The 17,998-nt window shown below is 43.2% G+C and overlaps 1 protein-coding gene across 5 annotated transcripts in view; it reads left to right on the top strand.

Annotated features, from left to right (window-relative positions):
• Positions 1-17,998, top strand: part of RHOBTB1 (Rho related BTB domain containing 1) — a 197,479-nt gene that overhangs the window by 158,282 nt on the left and 21,199 nt on the right. For all 5 annotated transcript variants that reach the window (XM_078150728.1, XM_020998186.2, XM_020998182.2 and 2 more), the window contains 2 exons: positions 11,284-11,469; positions 16,250-17,223. In XM_078150728.1, the coding sequence (XP_078006854.1) occupies positions 11,284-11,469; positions 16,250-17,223 (1,160 nt within the window). The remainder of the gene's footprint in view (positions 1-11,283; positions 11,470-16,249; positions 17,224-17,998) is intronic.

Genomic DNA, 17,998 nt, shown 5'->3' with positions numbered 1-17,998 from the left:
AATTCATTCATAATAGCACTAAATAAACAAATAACTAACAAGACCAAGTCATGTAATCAGAAGAGGGATGGTCAGAATTGTGCCTTTCTGTGAAGAGCTACCACTTCTGGAAGAATCATTTGTAGTTCTTTATAGAGTTTCATGAATTCTTCTTTTGGGTGGTCCTCAAACTGCATCTCAAGGTATATTTTGAGATGTTTAAAATCTTGTTGAAGGAAATCAGTAAGCTAAAAAAAATTAAAATATGTATTATTAGATGCAGACAGGAGCATCTCTAGAAAAGATTTTCAAGTAGATCTGGAAAGACTTATATGAACCGATGCTGAGTGAAATGAGCAGAACCAGGAGAACATTGTATATAGTAACAGCAACATTGTGCAATGATCAACTTTGAAAGACTTAGCTCTTCTTAGCAGTACAATGATCTAAAACATCTCCAAAAGATTCATGATGGAAAATGCTATGTACATCCAGAAAAAGAACTATGGAGTCCGAATGCAGATCAAAGCATTCTGTTTTCACTTTTTTTGTTTTTTCTCTTTCTCTTAGTTTTTTTTCCCTTTTGTTCTGATTCTTCTTTTGCAACATGACTAACATGGAAATGTGTTTAACATAATTGTACATGTATAACCTATATCAGATTGCATGACGTCTTGGGGAGTGGGGAGGGGAGGGAGAAAAAATATGGAACTCAAAATCTTACAAAAGTGAATGTTGAAAACTATCTTTACATATAATTGGAAAAAATAAAATACTATTATTAGGGGAGAATAAAATTATCTTCATAGGTTGTAGTTATATTAAAAAAAGTCATTGCAGGAGGGAGAGAACACTAGCAACTGAGGAAGATGAAGGACCCTGGAGGAGGCGGACGGGCCCTCAGGCGGCCTCTGGAGGAAGCACTAAGGTAGAAAGGAAGGCGTAGGATATTCCAGAAGTAGGAGACCTGGAGTACAAAGACCCAGAGGGAGGAGATGGCCTTGTGTGATCTGGGACCAACTAGCAGCCAGTTTAACTGAAATTGAGACCACCTGAAGGAGAATAGTATGAACAAGACCAGAAAAGTCACTGTGGGGCTGATTGTGGAGGACTGGAAATGCTCTTAACAAGTGAGCAGTTTGTAATTATAACAATAACAATGACTGTTTGTATAATGATTTCCAGACAGACATCTCTATTTATCCTCAAAGAAATACTGGGGAGGCAGGAGCTATTCTTATCCCCCTTTTACAGGTAAGGAAACTGAGGCAGATAGGGGTTAAATGGTTTGCTTGCCCAGGGCCACACAGCTAGTAAATGTCTGAGGCTGGATTTTATACAGGTCTTATTCAGTGCTCTGCCCGCTGCCCTACTGGGCTGCTTTTAAACCCAGAGGCAAAAGAGAGCCATTTATAAATATTCCAGTATCCTTAAGACTGACCATTTGGCATCATGAAGAAACTAAGGGGCTGGGAGAAGAAGGTGGAGAGGTGGGGAGCCAGGAGTGAGACTTTACCCAGAATTCACTAGTAAAGGTAATCAAGGAGCTTCCCTTGAGATAGAAGGGCCAGTGTATCTTAATTACTTCTATTATATACTCTTTTAATATTAAAGTTGATGAACTGTGTGACCCTGGGCAAGTCACTTAACCTCAACTGCATAAAAAAAATTTGGTGGTTTTAGGATTTAACAACAAAACTCATGTGTATGTCTGGTTGGAGCACCAAATCGGTGATTTCGTTTTATACTTGGTACAGAAAATCCCAGTGATGTAGCATGTCCAGTCTAATGGGACTAGGAATCCTAGAGAGTTAGTTACCTTAGCTCATGTGACTAATCTGCCCATAGCCAGCGCTTGAATACCAGAATAGCACTGGGTTGATTATTTTTCTAGGAACGAATGGTCCCAAGATGCTAAGGCAGTATGCATTCTTGGAAAGAGGCAGGATTTAAATCCAGCCCTTCTTGACCTGCTCTGGTCCTCTGCTTCTCAGCTGACATGCATATGGTGTTTTTAGGGTGGCAGAATGCTTGACATTCTTTTTCTCTCTTGAACTGCACAATATCCCAATAAAGTAGGTACTGTTCTCATTTACAGGTAAATGAACTGAGACTCCCAGATATTAAGTGATTTGCCAATGGACATACAGCTAGTAGGCATGGGAGACAGAATTCAAAATGAGGTTGATCTCAGCGCTCTGTGCTTAACTCTAGTTTGTCCCTCCGGAGTCTTAATCCTGTTGTGGCTTACAGTTACGCTTTCCAAGAATCTGTGACATTCTTCTGTTTGCTGCCTTGGCATTTAGGGGCCATTCAGTCCCAGAAAAATAATTAACCCAGTGTCGTTCTGGTGTCATGGAAGCGTCTAATCAAAAGGGCTAATCCACCCTTGAAGACAGTTTCCAAAACATTATCAGCCTGCAGAAATGTTGACCAACCATCCCTTCTCATGTGTCACTTTAATAGATAGAACTTGGAGACATACCATACGATTCCTGTGGATTTCATTTTCAGGCTTAGTGGCATTCTTGAGAAACCACATGACATGGTAGGTCTAGGGCCAGCCACAGAGAAAGGATGATCTGGGTTCAAGGGGCTTGCCTCTGACACATTCGAGGTATGAAAGTGGATGTCACTTAACCATCTCAGTGCCAAAGGACAACTCTTTTAGGACTAGCCATAGAGTTGAGTCACTGGTCTACATTGGTGGAAGGATTTGTCATGCCATTGAAATCACCTTTCCACCCTTGAGGGGTGGGGGAAGAGCCTAAAAGATGTAGTTACCCCAGCTGGTTTATTTTAGTCCTCAGCTAAAAAGATTCCAGGTTTATGGGTCCAGGCTGTCTTGCTTCAGTTAAGAGTTCCATCATTCTTGTGTCTGTCTCTGTAGCTTATGGTACTGGTTAAGTTTCTTTTGTGCCTGTCTGTATTGAATAATATCGAGCAAATCACTTAGCTGTCTTCCAAAGGTAAGGGCTGGTTGTGAGGGCCTGGCCAGACTCTCTGATGAAGTGTAGTCTGGCCCATTCTCTTGGAAGTTAGCTGATAGACTTCTACATACAGTCATGGGTGAAGCCCCTCAGTCTTTATTCTGGCTGAGTCGCTAATACAGCCATGCCTCCCCTCCCCAAGAAGATACTGTTACCAACTGTAAATGAAACATCATTGCATATACTGCTTTGGGGAAACCAGCAGGGATCTAGGGGGGGAAGGAAGTGAGGCAGGAATGAAAATTTATTTTCATAAATTGGCCTTTCTATCTTAAGATGATTCTTCATTTATTTTCCTGATTTCTGTTTCCATTGAAGTTATGCTCTCATGTTATGGCTAGACAGTACCGTATAGGGAACACACCTCTTCCCAGAAGGAGGGGGCAACCAGGATGAGTGAACAAAACTTACAGAGGTCAAGTTAGCTGGGACATCAGGAAGAACTTCCTGACAATTAGAGCCACCCAGGAGCAGAAAGGGCAGGCTTTGGAGGCAGGGGTTGCCTTCAGGAAGTCTTCAAGCAAGACTGGATGCCCACACATCAGGCAGGTGGGCATGAAGGTTCTTTTGCAGCTTTGGGTTGGACTGAATGGGGGCTGAGGTCCTTCTAAATAGGTTGCCCATGTTTGTGTTCAAAGGGCTGCAGACCAGGGAGAGTCGCAGGAAAGTACCTGAAGCAGCCCACTTGAGCTTTGACCCATAAAATGAGTCATGGCTGATTTTCTTTGGGATTTTCCATCAGCCCTCTCTGGTCAGACTCATACTCCCATGATGTTGGGCTATTACACTAGCACAGCCACTGAAAAGTTGTTGGGTTTTTTTTTAATTGGAAAAAACCTTAAGAGCAGGGGTCCTTAACCTTCTTTGTGTCATGAACCTCTGTGACAGCCTGAAACCTGTAGGTCTCATCTCAGAATGATGAAACCATGAGTGATGTGTTCCAGCCTGGTGTTAGGTACCTTTGATGTGAAATTGATGAATGGCTCTGCTTTCATTCTTTAAGAGTACCCCTATCCCATGTTTGCAGGGGAAGGATGATAATTTAATCTGCATTTTTAAATGTTGCTTCCCACTAAACATTCAGATAGAGACCTTGGGAAAAGAGAAAGTTCTGCATGCTAATGGCTCCCCAATCTGGATATATTTCAGGGTATTTTGACAGTTTCCCTCACTTAACATCTGTACTTAAGAAGCCTCCCTGCCTTTTGGTAATGTATGGACATGACTTCTGCTGCCCACATCCAAGCCGCTGCATGGTCTTACCTGCCTTACTCAGACATCCTGCGGTGCCCCCTGCTGGGCTGTCCCCAGCAGGGCTTTCCATCCATCATGAGTGTGAACTGATCCATCCGCAGGTCACTCGTTATGCTTGCCCTCACTGACCAAACCCTTCCCATGTCATCCCACAGTGGCTGCTCCCTACTCAAATACCAACAACAACCCCAAACCAAGCCCCCATGTTACACGTCCCCCTCCTGTGCCTTGCTTCGTGCTGTTCTGTGCTATGTGGATTTGTTTTGTTTGGTCTCGCACTGTTAGATAGGGTGCATGGAAGGGGTGATCCTGCTAGGAAGAATTCTGAACGTCGTCATACACAGCGTGCCATGGCCAGTGTTGGGCAGAGGAGGACTGGGTGCCAGAGTCGAAGAGCAGCGTCAATGATTGGAATTCAGTCTGTCTTGGAATGGCACCAATGAGGAGAACTCTCAGTCCATTATTCTTAGATGGGGAAGCCATAGTATTATAGTTCACTGAGGTGAGAAGGAATGTGAAGAGGGATGTGCAGAAGGGATGAGGGATGAGTTCCTTAGCAAAGGCCACACTTCTGAGAAGGGAGACAGCACAGCTGCTGTCTTACTCTTGGTAGCCGTGTGTTGGTCTATCAGCAAACCCAGTCAGCCCTTGGTATGGCCATCTGGCCCCACAATTAAGCAGTGTGTTGAGTAACCACTGTTTAGAGAGCCGAGACAGGATGACCTGGCCTCTAATGAAAGCCCTCTGAGGCTGGGCTGAAAAAGGCTATAAGGTTTGCCCTCTTGGGTTAAATCAGTCCTTGATGACCGGCCGGTTGCGTTGTCCCATTCCCTGTCCTTCCTCTTGCAACTCTCACCCCTTCTGGTGGAGATCTCCAGCCAGATGACTGTTCACCCATGTGGCTCATAAGTCAGAATTAGAACTGGAAGGGGTCATCAGGGTCATCTAACCCAGCACCCCCATTTTACAGATGAGGGGATTAAGACTCACTGAGTCTCACTAAGCAGCCTGCTAAAGGTCACTCAGAGAGCAATCTGGCCTAAGTGCAGGACAAAATTATATGATTTATAACTGGAAGGACCCGGAGGGGTCATCTAGCCCAGCACCCTCATTTTACAGATGAGGAAACTGAGACTACTTCTCTGCTGCAGTAAAGAGAAAGAGGCATGGGCTGGGCAGGATGAAGAGCAGTCTTGAGGCAAAGAAAGAATGGAGAAAAATTTATCCCTAGCACCTAATTTGGCTCGTGACAGGTGATTTGCTCATTCATTTTTCTAAACACTTCTTCAAAGGCCAGATTTGATGTTTTAGACAGAAGAAACATTGCTGTGTTTGGATCCTTCTATGAACTCTCTCTCCCCAGTCTGCTAAATTTGGCTGGAGACATTCTAAAGACAATTTTTTGTGGGTTTGTGGCGTTTGCTGCTCCACGCCAGGACAAGAAACGTGGGTAACAGGAAACTTTTGCACTTTTTCCCCCCAACCTCCAACAGCATTAGGGCCTAGATCTCCCTGCAGACCTGGTCAGGCCTCATGTCGTCCCTGTTCCTTTGCTGCTCTTTCCCATCTGAACTCTGCCCCTGTTGTTCATTGTACAGACTAGTTAAAGATAAAGGAATGCTTGGGGTCTAGGGGGTGTTTTAGGTTTCACCCCTAAAGGAAAGTAGACACAAATGAAACAAGTTTTTTGAATAATGTCTGTCTTTTAAAAATTCTGCCTGGTTCCCATCCCCACTGACTCAGCAATAAGAGAAACTTCCCTCTTTCCTTTTTATCCCTCCCACTTTATTCTTTCACTGAGATTGGAATTGCTTCAGACTTAACTAATCTGAACTATTCTCAGAGATTTCTTGGATGGGAAAGTGCCCCTCTTAAACCTTTTATGGAAACATCTCCCACTCCCCCATGGAACATACAAATCATGTGTTACCCAGAGCAACAGGGTGAGCATTTAGTGGAGATGTCATAAGGTGTGTTTTTGTCAGGTATAAAGCATTTATTAAGCACCCACTATGTGCCTGGCACAGTGTTAAGTGCTAGGATTATAAAGGCTGAAAATAAACACAGTCCCTGCTCTCAAGGAGCTCCCAGTCCAATGGGGGAAGACACCTATGGACAGATTAGATCTAGCCGGGATAAACCAGAGATAGTTAACAATGGGAAGCTCCTTGGGTTCAGGGGGCCTGGGAAAGCTTTCTGGGAAAAGAAGAGGCCAAGGGAAAGAGGGATAGAATTTGGGGCTTGGAGCACACCCAGTGAAAATGCCCAGAGTTGAGGGACACGATGCCTTGTTCAGAGTGGTAGGACCAGGAGGCCTCATTCCAGGCCTACAGACACCAAAAATTTGGAGTTGGCTTTGGCACTGCAACTACTCTGAGTCCCAAGGTGTGAGCATGTCTTAGAGAGGATTGTCTGTGCTCATTTACATCCTCCCAATAGAATATAAGCTCCTCTGGGGTTTTGTTTTTTATGCCCATAGTACCTGACACACAGTAGACATTTAATCAGTGATTGTTGGATTGGATAGACTAAAGTGCATTTTGGAAGCAAGGTGGAGCATCAGACCTGGAGTCAGGAAGACCTGAGTTCAAAACCAGTCTCAGACACTTACTAGCTATGTGACCCTGGGCCAGTCACTTCACCCTGTTTGCCTCAGTTTCCTCATCTGTAAATTGAGTTGGAAAAGGAAATGGCAAACCAATCCAGTATCTTTGCCAAGAAAACCCTAAATGGGGTCATGAAGAGTCGGACATGACTGAACAATCATAACAACAAAGTGCATTTTACTACCTCGGGCAGAATTTTGCTTCTCCCTTCCTGCCTTCTTTTGCTCTTCAGTGAAACGCAGATGTGAGAGATGGGAAACCTTTGAAGACCTTATGGAAGTCCCTTCTTCCCAACTAAGGCTGTCCCTGGGGTCCTTGCATTGTTTATTTCTAGATGAGCTCCTCTGCCTAATATTTGTACAGTTTTTCTTATTTCCCCCCATTCACCCTACCTCCTGCCATGTCTGCCACTGGTTTTTAGATAAACTCCAAATTAAAAATGCATACAAGCTAGGAAGATACTAATTATTCAAGTACTATTATTCAAATAATAGTTGCCATTTTGACATCACTTATGCTTTCCACACATTATCTCACACTTGATCTTCACAATAACACTGTGAGATTGAGTCTATGTAATTCCCATTTGACAGATGAAGAAACCAAGGCCCAGAAAGCTAGAGCAGCTTTGTCTGGATGACCCAGGTGGTCAAGACAAGGGGGAGGTAGGAATCCACCTTTGAGCCCAGCTGCATATGCACCTAACTGTACCGCAGGAAGACAAGAGAATGAGAGCAAATGCCCTTTTCTCATTCCCAGGACCAGTATTTCTGAAGACAGCCTGGTGTCAGACACTGAGCAATCTCTGTACAGAATGTGTGTTTTGATTAAAAGTTATTGAATATCACTCGTTGCTTGGAGTTCTGCCGCAAGATATTCTTAGCTCCAGGTCCTGTGCTTTCTTGGACTAGAGATAGAAAAACTGGCTTGGAATCCAGACTGGTGCTCCCAAAATAGCTCCTTGCTTGTATAGATCGCCGTTTATGCCAACAGAATGAGGGCGGAGATTTATAGAAAGATGCGAAGACAGAGGTGATTTTGCCAGAGCACCAGCTCTCTGTTGGCCTGTTCCTGCATCAGTATCCTTGTATCCTTACTTATATACCAGAAAATAGGATGTAGAATGATGAGTACGTTACCTTTATTTAAGAAAAAAAGGCCCTCACAGTGCTCTGAAATTAGAAATGGGGGGGTATGGGGAGAGAAAAGGCTTAAGTCAGTGGGCTTGGTGATCATTCTGGGGTTTGATAAGTAGGCCCATCCACTGAGTACCATAATGTGAAGGGAGGAAAGGGCAAACCTTTCAGAAGACACCAATAGATCTTTGAATCAATAAGCTATTTTAGTTTTGAGGAAGCTATGTTATTCAGGACGAGCCTTTGGCCACCATTTCCTACAGAGAAAAATTGTCCAGTGTTGACATGGAGTTACCTTTCCCAAAACATTTCTGACACTTACATTTTTGTGAAACAGAAATTTTAAAAAACAAGTCATTCCCCAAAGACTTGGCCTGGTGTGCAGACATTGTGTGGGGGTTCTAGGTAGATTGCATTCTCTCTGTCCCCAAGGGTTTGTCTCTGTCGGTCACCTGGAGAGGACTGAGTGTACGTTCAGGGACACAAGTGTTCCAAGGGTTGCCTTGGCAACTGGTCCATCACTGATTTCTAGTCCTCACATGTAGCAGCATCACAGCACTGTCTCAGCTCCACGTCAGGGAGGCGAATTACGCCACTGAAAACGTTTTCCTCTGTGGGTGCCATTGACGTGCCTTCACCAGGCTCCTGGGAAGGCCGATGAGAGAGAGCCACACAGCAGAGCCTGATCGTTTCCCTTCGATGCCGAAGCAGAGACTTTGTCATAAAGCCCCAGACCTTCCCCAGTCTGTTCTTGTATTTGATGGTCAGAGACCTGGCTGGCCGGTATAAATAGAGCCTGGGGCCATAGAGAAACTCAGGGACTAACGAGGGATCAGTGGAGCGAGCTTTGGGCTGGGTTCCAGGAAATGCTGATGCTGTTGGGTAGAAAAATTGACAACCAAATGTCTGAATCATAAGGTACTATTTGATAACTGCAAGGACCCAAAGAACATTCCTTCCCCTGGGCTTTTTGGCCTCACTCCTGTCCTTTGCTGATTTCTAGTGACCTTGAGCTTCTGTCTACTCTCAGGATACTATCACAGACCACCCACATTTCAGCCTCACTTTCAAGGACATCCCAACCCATGCAGGCTAATAGTTTCATTAAAATCAGAACTATTTTAATATAAAAGAGATTTTTTTCCTGTATGCTTGCTATGAATCGATGCCATTTTTCTTTGCTATTAAGTTAGAGGTGGACATCAGATATTACATTTAATGCAAGGACCCCTGTAGTTACTTCTTCCCGTGTGAATACTTTGAGGAATTTTATGTCCTGCTACATCGATTCAGTAATCCAACATTTATTAAGCACCTCCCCTGTGCCAGGTACCATCCTAGAAGCTGAGGATGCAAAGACAAAAATCTGAACAGTGCCTACCTTCGAAGAGCTTACATTCTACTGGGAGATAGGACATATTACACTTATGAGTAAATACCAAGTGATTTGGAGAGGAAAGGTGGTGGGGTGTGGAGGGAAGGAGTGTCCAGATGTGTTTGTCTTCACTGACTTGGAGAGACAGGACTTGGATTCCTATGTGTGGTTCTATCTGCTACATAAATAATCATAATGATGGGTTTGACACATCAATTTAAGGTTGGCAGGGTGCTTTACATACTCTGTCTCATCTAATCCTCATAAAACATTGTGAGGTAGGGGCTGCTGCTGTTACTCCCCATTTCAAATGGGAAAACAGATTGAGAGAAGTTTAAATGGCTTGCCAAGGGACACAGTATCTCAGATGGGATTCGAACTCGGATCTTCCTGACTTCTAAGTTCAGCACACTGTCCGTTCCAGCACACCGTCTCTTGGGAATAGACTGATCGGTCAGAAAATCAGAAGCAGATAAAGCAGAGATGAGCTGTTTATGGTGAGCTTAACCCCTTGCTATTTGTGCCCCTCAGGGCTAATTTTGAAAAAGAGCCAAAGCCTTCCTGTTATCTCTTCTGCCTCTGTGACTTTGAAAGGCCCCCATTCATCAGTAACCTTTTTCATGGGTAGCTTGTGAATGTAGTCACAGTTAGAATACCTAGGAGTAGTTCTGATGGTATATATTAAGAGGCTGTTTTATAACAATGGTCTCTGCTCTACCGAGATGGTGATTTATTGTATAAAGATATCAGTTGGAAAAAGAGAGAGGGAGGGAGGAAGGAAGGAAGGTAGGTAGGAAGGGAGGGGAGGGAAGGAAGGAAAGAAAGAAGAGAGGGAGGGAGGATGAGAGCAAGGAAGGAAGGAAGGAGGGAGAGAGGGAGGAAGGAAGAAAGGAGGGAAGGAAGTTCCATATTAGGATCGTTGGCCAGTTCTTAAATTTTTTTCATGCCCGATACTTTTTTAGCAAGAGCAAGGCTCTTTTATTAATAAAGGTAGCTTGCATTATACACTCAATAAATGAACAGAGGTGGCATTTCTATAGTGTTTTACAGTCTGCCAAGTGCGTCCCATACAACATATTATTTGAGCCCACAGCACCCTGGTGAGGTAGTTTTATTGTACAGACGAGGAAACAGAGAGCTTAACTCACCTGCCCATGGTTACACAGCTGGTGACAGACAGGATTTGAATGCGAGTCTGTCTGGTCACAAAACACCGTGCTGCCTTCTGTCTTACACGTCAACGTGTCTCCTGGCTACTTGTATGTCAACTAGTATTTCCTTTGTCCTGCATACAGTTAGGAGTCGGCTCTTCTACAACTTGTGTTTAATTTTTTTCATTTATAAAAGATGTATACCCTCCTTCTGTGTGTACCTGGGGGGAATGTTGTAAATCTTTCTGTTTGCTTCCTGATGCCAGAGAGAGCAGATACTTTCAGTAACCTTTAAGACTGCTTGCTTTACCCGATTGGTAGATTCCATTTCATATTTCTGTTTCAGCTGGCGGACATTGATGGGGGTTTGGGTGTTATTGCTGTGGAAGGTTCTGTATTGTGGGGCAGAAGGTATGATGAAATTATTTCTTGTGAGCAGAAACAGTTGAGTGTGTTCGGATATTATGGCCAAGTCCAAATCCCTCTTTGTTGTGGAGCACCTCACTCTAAGCCTGTTGATGCCTGTAGGCCCTCCGGGGCAGTATGGAGGTGAGGCCTTGGGCTTTTCTGGCAGTGGAACGTGGAGGGCTCAGCATGACTGTGCGTCTGCATGACTCCAAGAAGGCTCTTCCCCCCTCCGCGTTCTCTGTCCTTTAAAAAAAGGAAAGCCTCTCATTCACGTGGCGTGAGGTGTCTGGGAAGAGCACGTGAAACTGCGGCGGGGCGGCGGGGCGATCGAAGCGCTGCTCGGAAGCCGGTGTCACGGGCATCTCTTGTGTGGTTTCCTTGCAGGTCTGACGTTGTGGTGCTCTGCTTCTCCATCGCTAACCCCAACTCCCTGAATCATGTGAGAACCATGTGGTGCCAAGAGATCAAGCAGTTCTGCCCCCGCACCCCGGTCATTCTCGTCGGCTGCCAGCTGGACCTCCGCTATGCCGACCTCGAAGCCGTCAATCGAGCCCGACGCCCACTAGCCAGGTGAGGGCTGGCGTGCCCGGCAGCCAAGGCTTCCCGCCCTTCTTTGAAGAAGGCGGTGGTACCGACCTCTCCTCATTAGCCGGATACAGGCTTTAAGTTGGGCTTCTAGCAGCGGTAAAGAGAGTGTTCAGCGGCTCACCCAAACTCCTGCTATTTCTCTTGGGACAGTGGCCCGCATATCATTGTCATCATCAGCATCAGCATCAGCATCCCTACTGTTATTATAGCTAGCATTCTTATATAGTACCTGCTGTGTGCCAGGCGCTACGATAAGTACTTAACAAATATCATCTCATTCAATCCTCAGCCCTAAGAGGTAGATACCATTATTGCCCCCATTTTACAGACGGGGAAGCTGAAGCAAACAGGTTAAGTGACTTGCTCAGAGACACAAGCTAGTAAGTGTCTAAGGTGCGACCTGAATTCAGGTCTTCCTGACTCTAGACCTGGTGCTCTATCCATTGCGCCACCTAGTGGCCTCTTTACAAGGTGGCTTGCCAGGTGAGCTCAGGCAATGGAACGTACGATTTATTTTGTTTTTCTCTTATAAAAACAGAATGGGCTCCCCTGGAGGACCTTCTTAGCACAACGATGTAACTGACCAAGCAATCCACACAGAGATCCCGGAAATCTGTATATCAAAGACGCTTTGAGATGCCTTGTTAGAAGTGCCTGACTTTCCTGGACATGGTTACTGGCAGTAGTTAGCTGTAGGCTAACCTGGCCTTGCCCTTAAACTTCTTTCTATAACCATGGAGGGGAGGAAGGGGAATGCTGACTAAAAAGTATTTTAGGAGCTATTTAAGAAAATACAACAAAATGAAAATTTATTATGAGCTTTTTTGCCCTTTGGCTATAAATATGATAACATCCCAAATGTCTTGGAAATAGGCCTTTGTTTTTTTATTAATATTTAAAATTGTGAAAGGGGAAAGAGAAGGAAGAAAAAAGAATGAAAAGAGGGTCATTTAACTATTTTTTAACAGCCAGAAGAGCCTGCAGGCCAAAAGGGAATACAGATGACCAGGATACCTTTGAAAGTTACACACTGAATTTATTCTATATTCTAAAAGAAAAGCAAGCCATACATAATTGAGATTAACAATGTCATAGACAATCCTCTTAGTCTGTTCTACAATGAACACATAGGTTTTCATTTTATTTGGTATTTATGAAGTTCAGAATAAAGTAAAAGAAATTTTCCAAAAGAAATCTGTATCATAATTTCTAGAAAAATAGCTTCACATTTTTCCAAGGCAAGGACTGTCATTTTTTTCAAAGGACAGTATTAATGATGAATCATATCTTTTCTTTGCCCTTCAGGATCTTTGTAAATTTTTGTTGTTTTGTTTTTGCCACTGTAGGTAAATGTCTAGTAATCCTAGCCATCAACTGAAGGCTCTAGCTTTATCAGACATGAGTGGAAATTTATTTATTAAGGTTTTTTTTCTTTTTTAGAAACTTTTTGGGTGAAATTGACTCAAGGGAACATACACAGACAACACACCACATTCACATACGTGCACACACACACTATTCCTTGACTCTATGGTTTCACACATCTTTTCTTCTACACTTGACTGTATAAAAAACACCAAAATGCCTCAATGATAAATTGAATTATGATCTTATAGCTATGAATAATTTTCATCTGACATTTGTAAAATGTGCCACAATGTATATAAAATATTACATTTACCAATGGTACATGCTTCTGATGAGAAAGGCAAAATGTCACCAGATCATGCAATGTAGAGCTGGAAGGGAACAGGCTGATCCACATTTAAGGCTTCTCTTATGAGTTGATCAACAATCATGAAATGTGTCTTCGTAGTCAACAGTCAACAAGCCCTTGTTAAGTGCCTGCAGTGCACCAGGCACCGGGCTAAGTACTGGTGATTGAAGGAAAATCAAAGACAGGGCCTCTCAAGGAGCTCAAGTCTAATGGGGGAATACACAGAAAGACTGCTAAGAGTCTTGGTAATCTGCTCATGTCTTTGATGGCTCTCAGAAATACAATGGTAACAAATAATGTTTTCAATAATAAATCAGATGCTTTACATTCTTATGTTTTACGGCCTTGAAATTCCATTGACATGGATGATCTCATTTGGTTCTCACCACTGATTGTCGTTTGTCCACTGCTCTCAAAGAAAACCATTATATCAGGAGGGCGATGTCATGACATGCAAATGAATTGGATTTCAGCGAGGCAGGGCTGTGCAAAGTCACCAGCCTCACTCTCTTCTCTGGAGCCGTCTGGGTCCAATGGCAAAATATAGATCAGGATGACTAGAAATGGCCCAGGGTAGAGTGGGAGACAGAATAAAAGAAGAATCTGTCCAAGAATGACCAACCTCAGTCAGACCACATCTGGAGTTCAGTGTTTAGAAAGGACATAGGCAAGCTAGGGAGAATTCACAAGTTCACAAGAGGGCACTGAGGCTAGTGAACAGCCCCCACATCATAAACATCCATTGAAGGAACTAGGGATGTTACCCTGAAGAAGAGAAGACTCGGATTGGGGTCTTTAGGTAGTTGGAAAGATGTCAGGTGGAGAAGGGCTTAGCTTTGTTCTGTTAGGTCTCAAGGAGCAGGAATAGAACAGTGTTTGAAAGTGCTAAGAAGCAGTTGAGACTTCCTCCTAGTGAGAGCTCTCCCAAAGTGCAATGGGCCACCTTGCAAATGGACAAGTCCTTTCTAATATGAGACCTTTAAGGAGAAGTTGGCTATATTTGTTGAGTGTGTTGATGTGGATGTTACTTCCTGACAATGAGAGATGGCCACGAAGGTCCCCATCCGATTCTATGATTGTGTCATCTTTTGTTCATCCCCAAATTGTGATATACAGATGACGACAATTTAAATGGAAAGACCAACTATCACAAAACAATCAAAAGTAAATGTTGCCAAATTGCAAAGTATAACTATGGCCCCAAGAAGAGATATGAGGAGGCGGTCCCAACCCACCCCTTTGCAGAGATGGGACATGGGGGGGGGGGAGACAGATGAAGGGGGAGGGGTGAATTGTTCTATGTCTTTTCCATTTTTGATGTATTGATCAGTTTTGACCATTATTTTCTCTTCCCTGTCTTTAAAAAAAATATTCTTTGTTATTTGAGACGGCTTTCTGGGAAAAGGAGGGTGAGAAATTTAGGTGATGTAAAGACAAACTATGTCAATAATTTTTTTTAATTACATGAAAAGACTTTGGCTCTGGGAAATTAAATAATTTGTGTATGGGAAGTGATGCGGCATTGTGGGAGAAAAAGCAATTGGGCATGGCATTAAAGGACCCGGATTCAAGTCATGGCTCTGCCATTTGCTATGTGACCTTGGGTAGCTCCCATCACCTTTCTGAGTCTCAATCTCCTTGTCCAGAAAATAGAAATAATCATACTTATCCTACTTGTCCCATAGAATTTTTATAAAGATCAGATGAGATAGGGTATGAAAAAGTTGTCTATAAGCTATAAAGCACAGCAGCTACAGAGTCCCCAAATTTAAGAGAAGGAAGGTATTTTAGCAGCCATCTGGTCTAATCCCCACATGAAAGGACTCACTAATGTATCATGAAGGGTTATACAACTTTCACAGTCTCCAAGTGCATTAAGACTTTTTTAGACACCTCATACATTTGTGTAGTATGTGTGTGTGTTTGTGTGCACACATGTGCACACGTGCATAGTACAGTTTTAGTTATGTGCAAGTATCATAGACATAAATCACCATTTATTAAAAATACACTAGATTTAACAAATAATGTACTGTCCTTACTGCAAGCAAATTATGCTCTAATTGGGGAATCAAAGTATAAATACTTAGGTCCCCTCTTTGGCCCCTCCCAAACAGGGGCCACCCAAAACCCATGCAGTCTGCTTGACCATTTATGTAACTTCAATGAGGTGGCAGTCGACAGTGCCATTCCAATCATGAGATGGAGAATTGCCAGGCCTTAGCGTGTGCTTGCTCTGCACTGCAGAAGCCCCAGCATCTGACTTAATGATAGAGTCTAAGCATCCAGGGCCTTCCCTCTCAGGATGCCAAGGCCTGTCCATCTACCCTGTACGTGAATTTCCTTTTATGTATTGTCTCTCCCAATTAAAGTGTGAACTTCTTGAAAGCAAAGACTATCTGGCTTCTTTCTGTTTGTATCCCCGGAGCTTAGTATATTGCTTGGCACATAGACCTGACATAGTGAATACTTTTTCACTCATTCCTTGATGTAACGTTAAAAGTTAAGCCAGCAGGGTTACTGGGTGGTGTAGGTATGCCCCAGCTGATCACTTGAAAACAGGATATTTGGTAAAACAGTGTTACAGTTAGTGCCGAGATACATTCCCTAACTCTCTTTTTGTTTGCATTTATGCCCCCAGAGAAAAGAACACATAGTAAAACTCTTAATACAACCAGGTCCAGAATAGTATGAATAATGAATCCCATGAAGGGGTCACATTATTCGAATTCACTATTCAAAGTTAAAATTACATGTAAAAGCTAATAATTGCTTCCAGCTCAATGGGAATATGTAGTAAGAATTCAACTAATAAGATCATTTCATAGGCTCCAATGTTTATACTAATCAGGGCCTGGTTGTAAATTCCTGTTGACTTGATTTGCTAATTTGATCAAAAGTCAGGTTATGTAATGACTTTAAAATGACCTTTTCAGGGCTATATGAAAAAAAAAAACGGTTCCATCACTGCACAGTTGGGTTGGCCTGGTTACTTTTTTTTTTTTTAAATGAGGTTACTTACACCATTTCAATTTTCTGTTTCAGGCCTATAAAGCGAGGAGACATTTTGCCACCAGAGAGAGGCCGAGAAGTTGCCAAGGAGCTTGGAATTCCATATTATGAAACAAGTGTGTTTGACCAGTTCGGTATCAAGGACGTGTTTGACAATGCAATCCGAGCGGCACTGATTTCCCGAAGACACCTGCAGTTCTGGAAATCCCACTTGAAGAAGGTCCAGAAACCTTTACTTCAGGCACCATTTCTACCTCCAAAAGCACCTCCACCAGTTATCAAAATCCCAGAGTGTCCCACCACGGGTATGAATGAAGCTGCCTATTTATTGGACAATCCGCTGTGTGCCGACGTTATGTTTGTCCTTCAGGATGAGAAGCATATTTTTGCACACAAGATTTACCTTGCTACCTCCTCTTCCAAATTTTATGATCTTTTTTTAATGGAATGTGAAGAGTCTCCCAATTTTGTTGAAGACACTTGTCAAAAAGAAAAGCCCAGTTGGGACTTTCCAACAAGGACTTTGAGTCTTGATACTGATGAAGAAAGTGTGGAGGCTGCCTCAATCCCATTAGCTTCTGAAGGCCGGACATCTCAAAGTGAGGGTGCGCTGAAAGAGCCAGAACTGGGAGCTGGGGACCACCCTCCAACCACTAGAGACTTGTCCACATGGAGCAAAGGGTTCATTGACATGCACAAAGAAATGCTTGTCAACCCTATTTCAAATAGAGTAGGTTCCATGACTGTGGTCCGAATGGACTCTTCCCTTCAGTTGGGTCCTTTTAGGACTCTGCTTCAGTTTCTTTATACGGGGCAATTAGATGAAAAGGAAAAGGACCTGATGAGACTGGCTCAGATTGCAGAGATCCTAGAGGTATTTGATTTGCGAATGATGGTGGAAAATATAATGAACAAAGAGGCCTTCATGAATCAGGAGATCACTAAGGCGTTCCATGTCAGGAAAGCCAACCGGATAAAGGAATGCCTTAGCAAGGGGACATTTTCAGGTGAGTGGATCCAAAGATAATCCAGGTAGTTGTCTCATGGGCTCCTTTTATATTTTCATGAAACAGTGGCTTAGACAAGAAGGAAATGATAAAATGGGTTCCTTTATGGGAGGTATATATGTTAATCATGGCTATTCTTCGAAGTTCACCCCCAAAAAGCCTTCCATGAAGCTTTCTCTCTCTACTTCATCTATCCCTTTGTCCTCTCACTACTTATATTCACCAGGAATAGAAAACCCAGTGGTGCTAGTACCATTGACATGGCACTCAACAAAGCTGTTGGTGTCACTCTACCGCTCCTGCTCTTAAGTTCCTCGCTCCTTCATTCCATTTTAGCTGTCCTTTCCCTTCTCTTCCTGACCCAACTTTCTCACTTTTTTTTCCTCCCCTGCTTATGCCTTAGAACCACCATTAGTACCATGGCGCCTAGAGGTATTGCCTAACCTTTCTGATGCTGCTCAGTGATTTGTTGGTCCCTGGAGGATATGGTATTTTTTATTTTTTTATTTCATTGTCATTTTCATACTGATTTTTTACACACAGATTTTAGCACCTGCCCTCTTAGGGTAGGGGTCACAGTTCCTTATTTTATGACTTCCTTCACTACCTCTCCTTGTGATGTAGATCAGGAAGTGTTTACTGGATAAATTTTACTTTTGACAACCAGAGTGGACCATAGCCTCGCAAGTTAACATGGGCCAGTAGACTTAAAGAAAAAAATAAAACACTCAGTGGAAATAAATCAAATATATTGAATTTGTCCCCTTGTTTTCTG

This window comes from Phascolarctos cinereus, unplaced genomic scaffold (assembly GCF_003287225.1).
Source record: "Phascolarctos cinereus isolate Bilbo 61053 unplaced genomic scaffold, phaCin_HiC Scaffold_3;HRSCAF=262, whole genome shotgun sequence".
In the NCBI taxonomy this organism is placed as follows: Eukaryota; Metazoa; Chordata; class Mammalia; order Diprotodontia; family Phascolarctidae; genus Phascolarctos; species Phascolarctos cinereus.
Note: the sequence above shows the minus strand (reverse complement) of the source record. Positions and strands in the feature narration are given on the sequence as shown.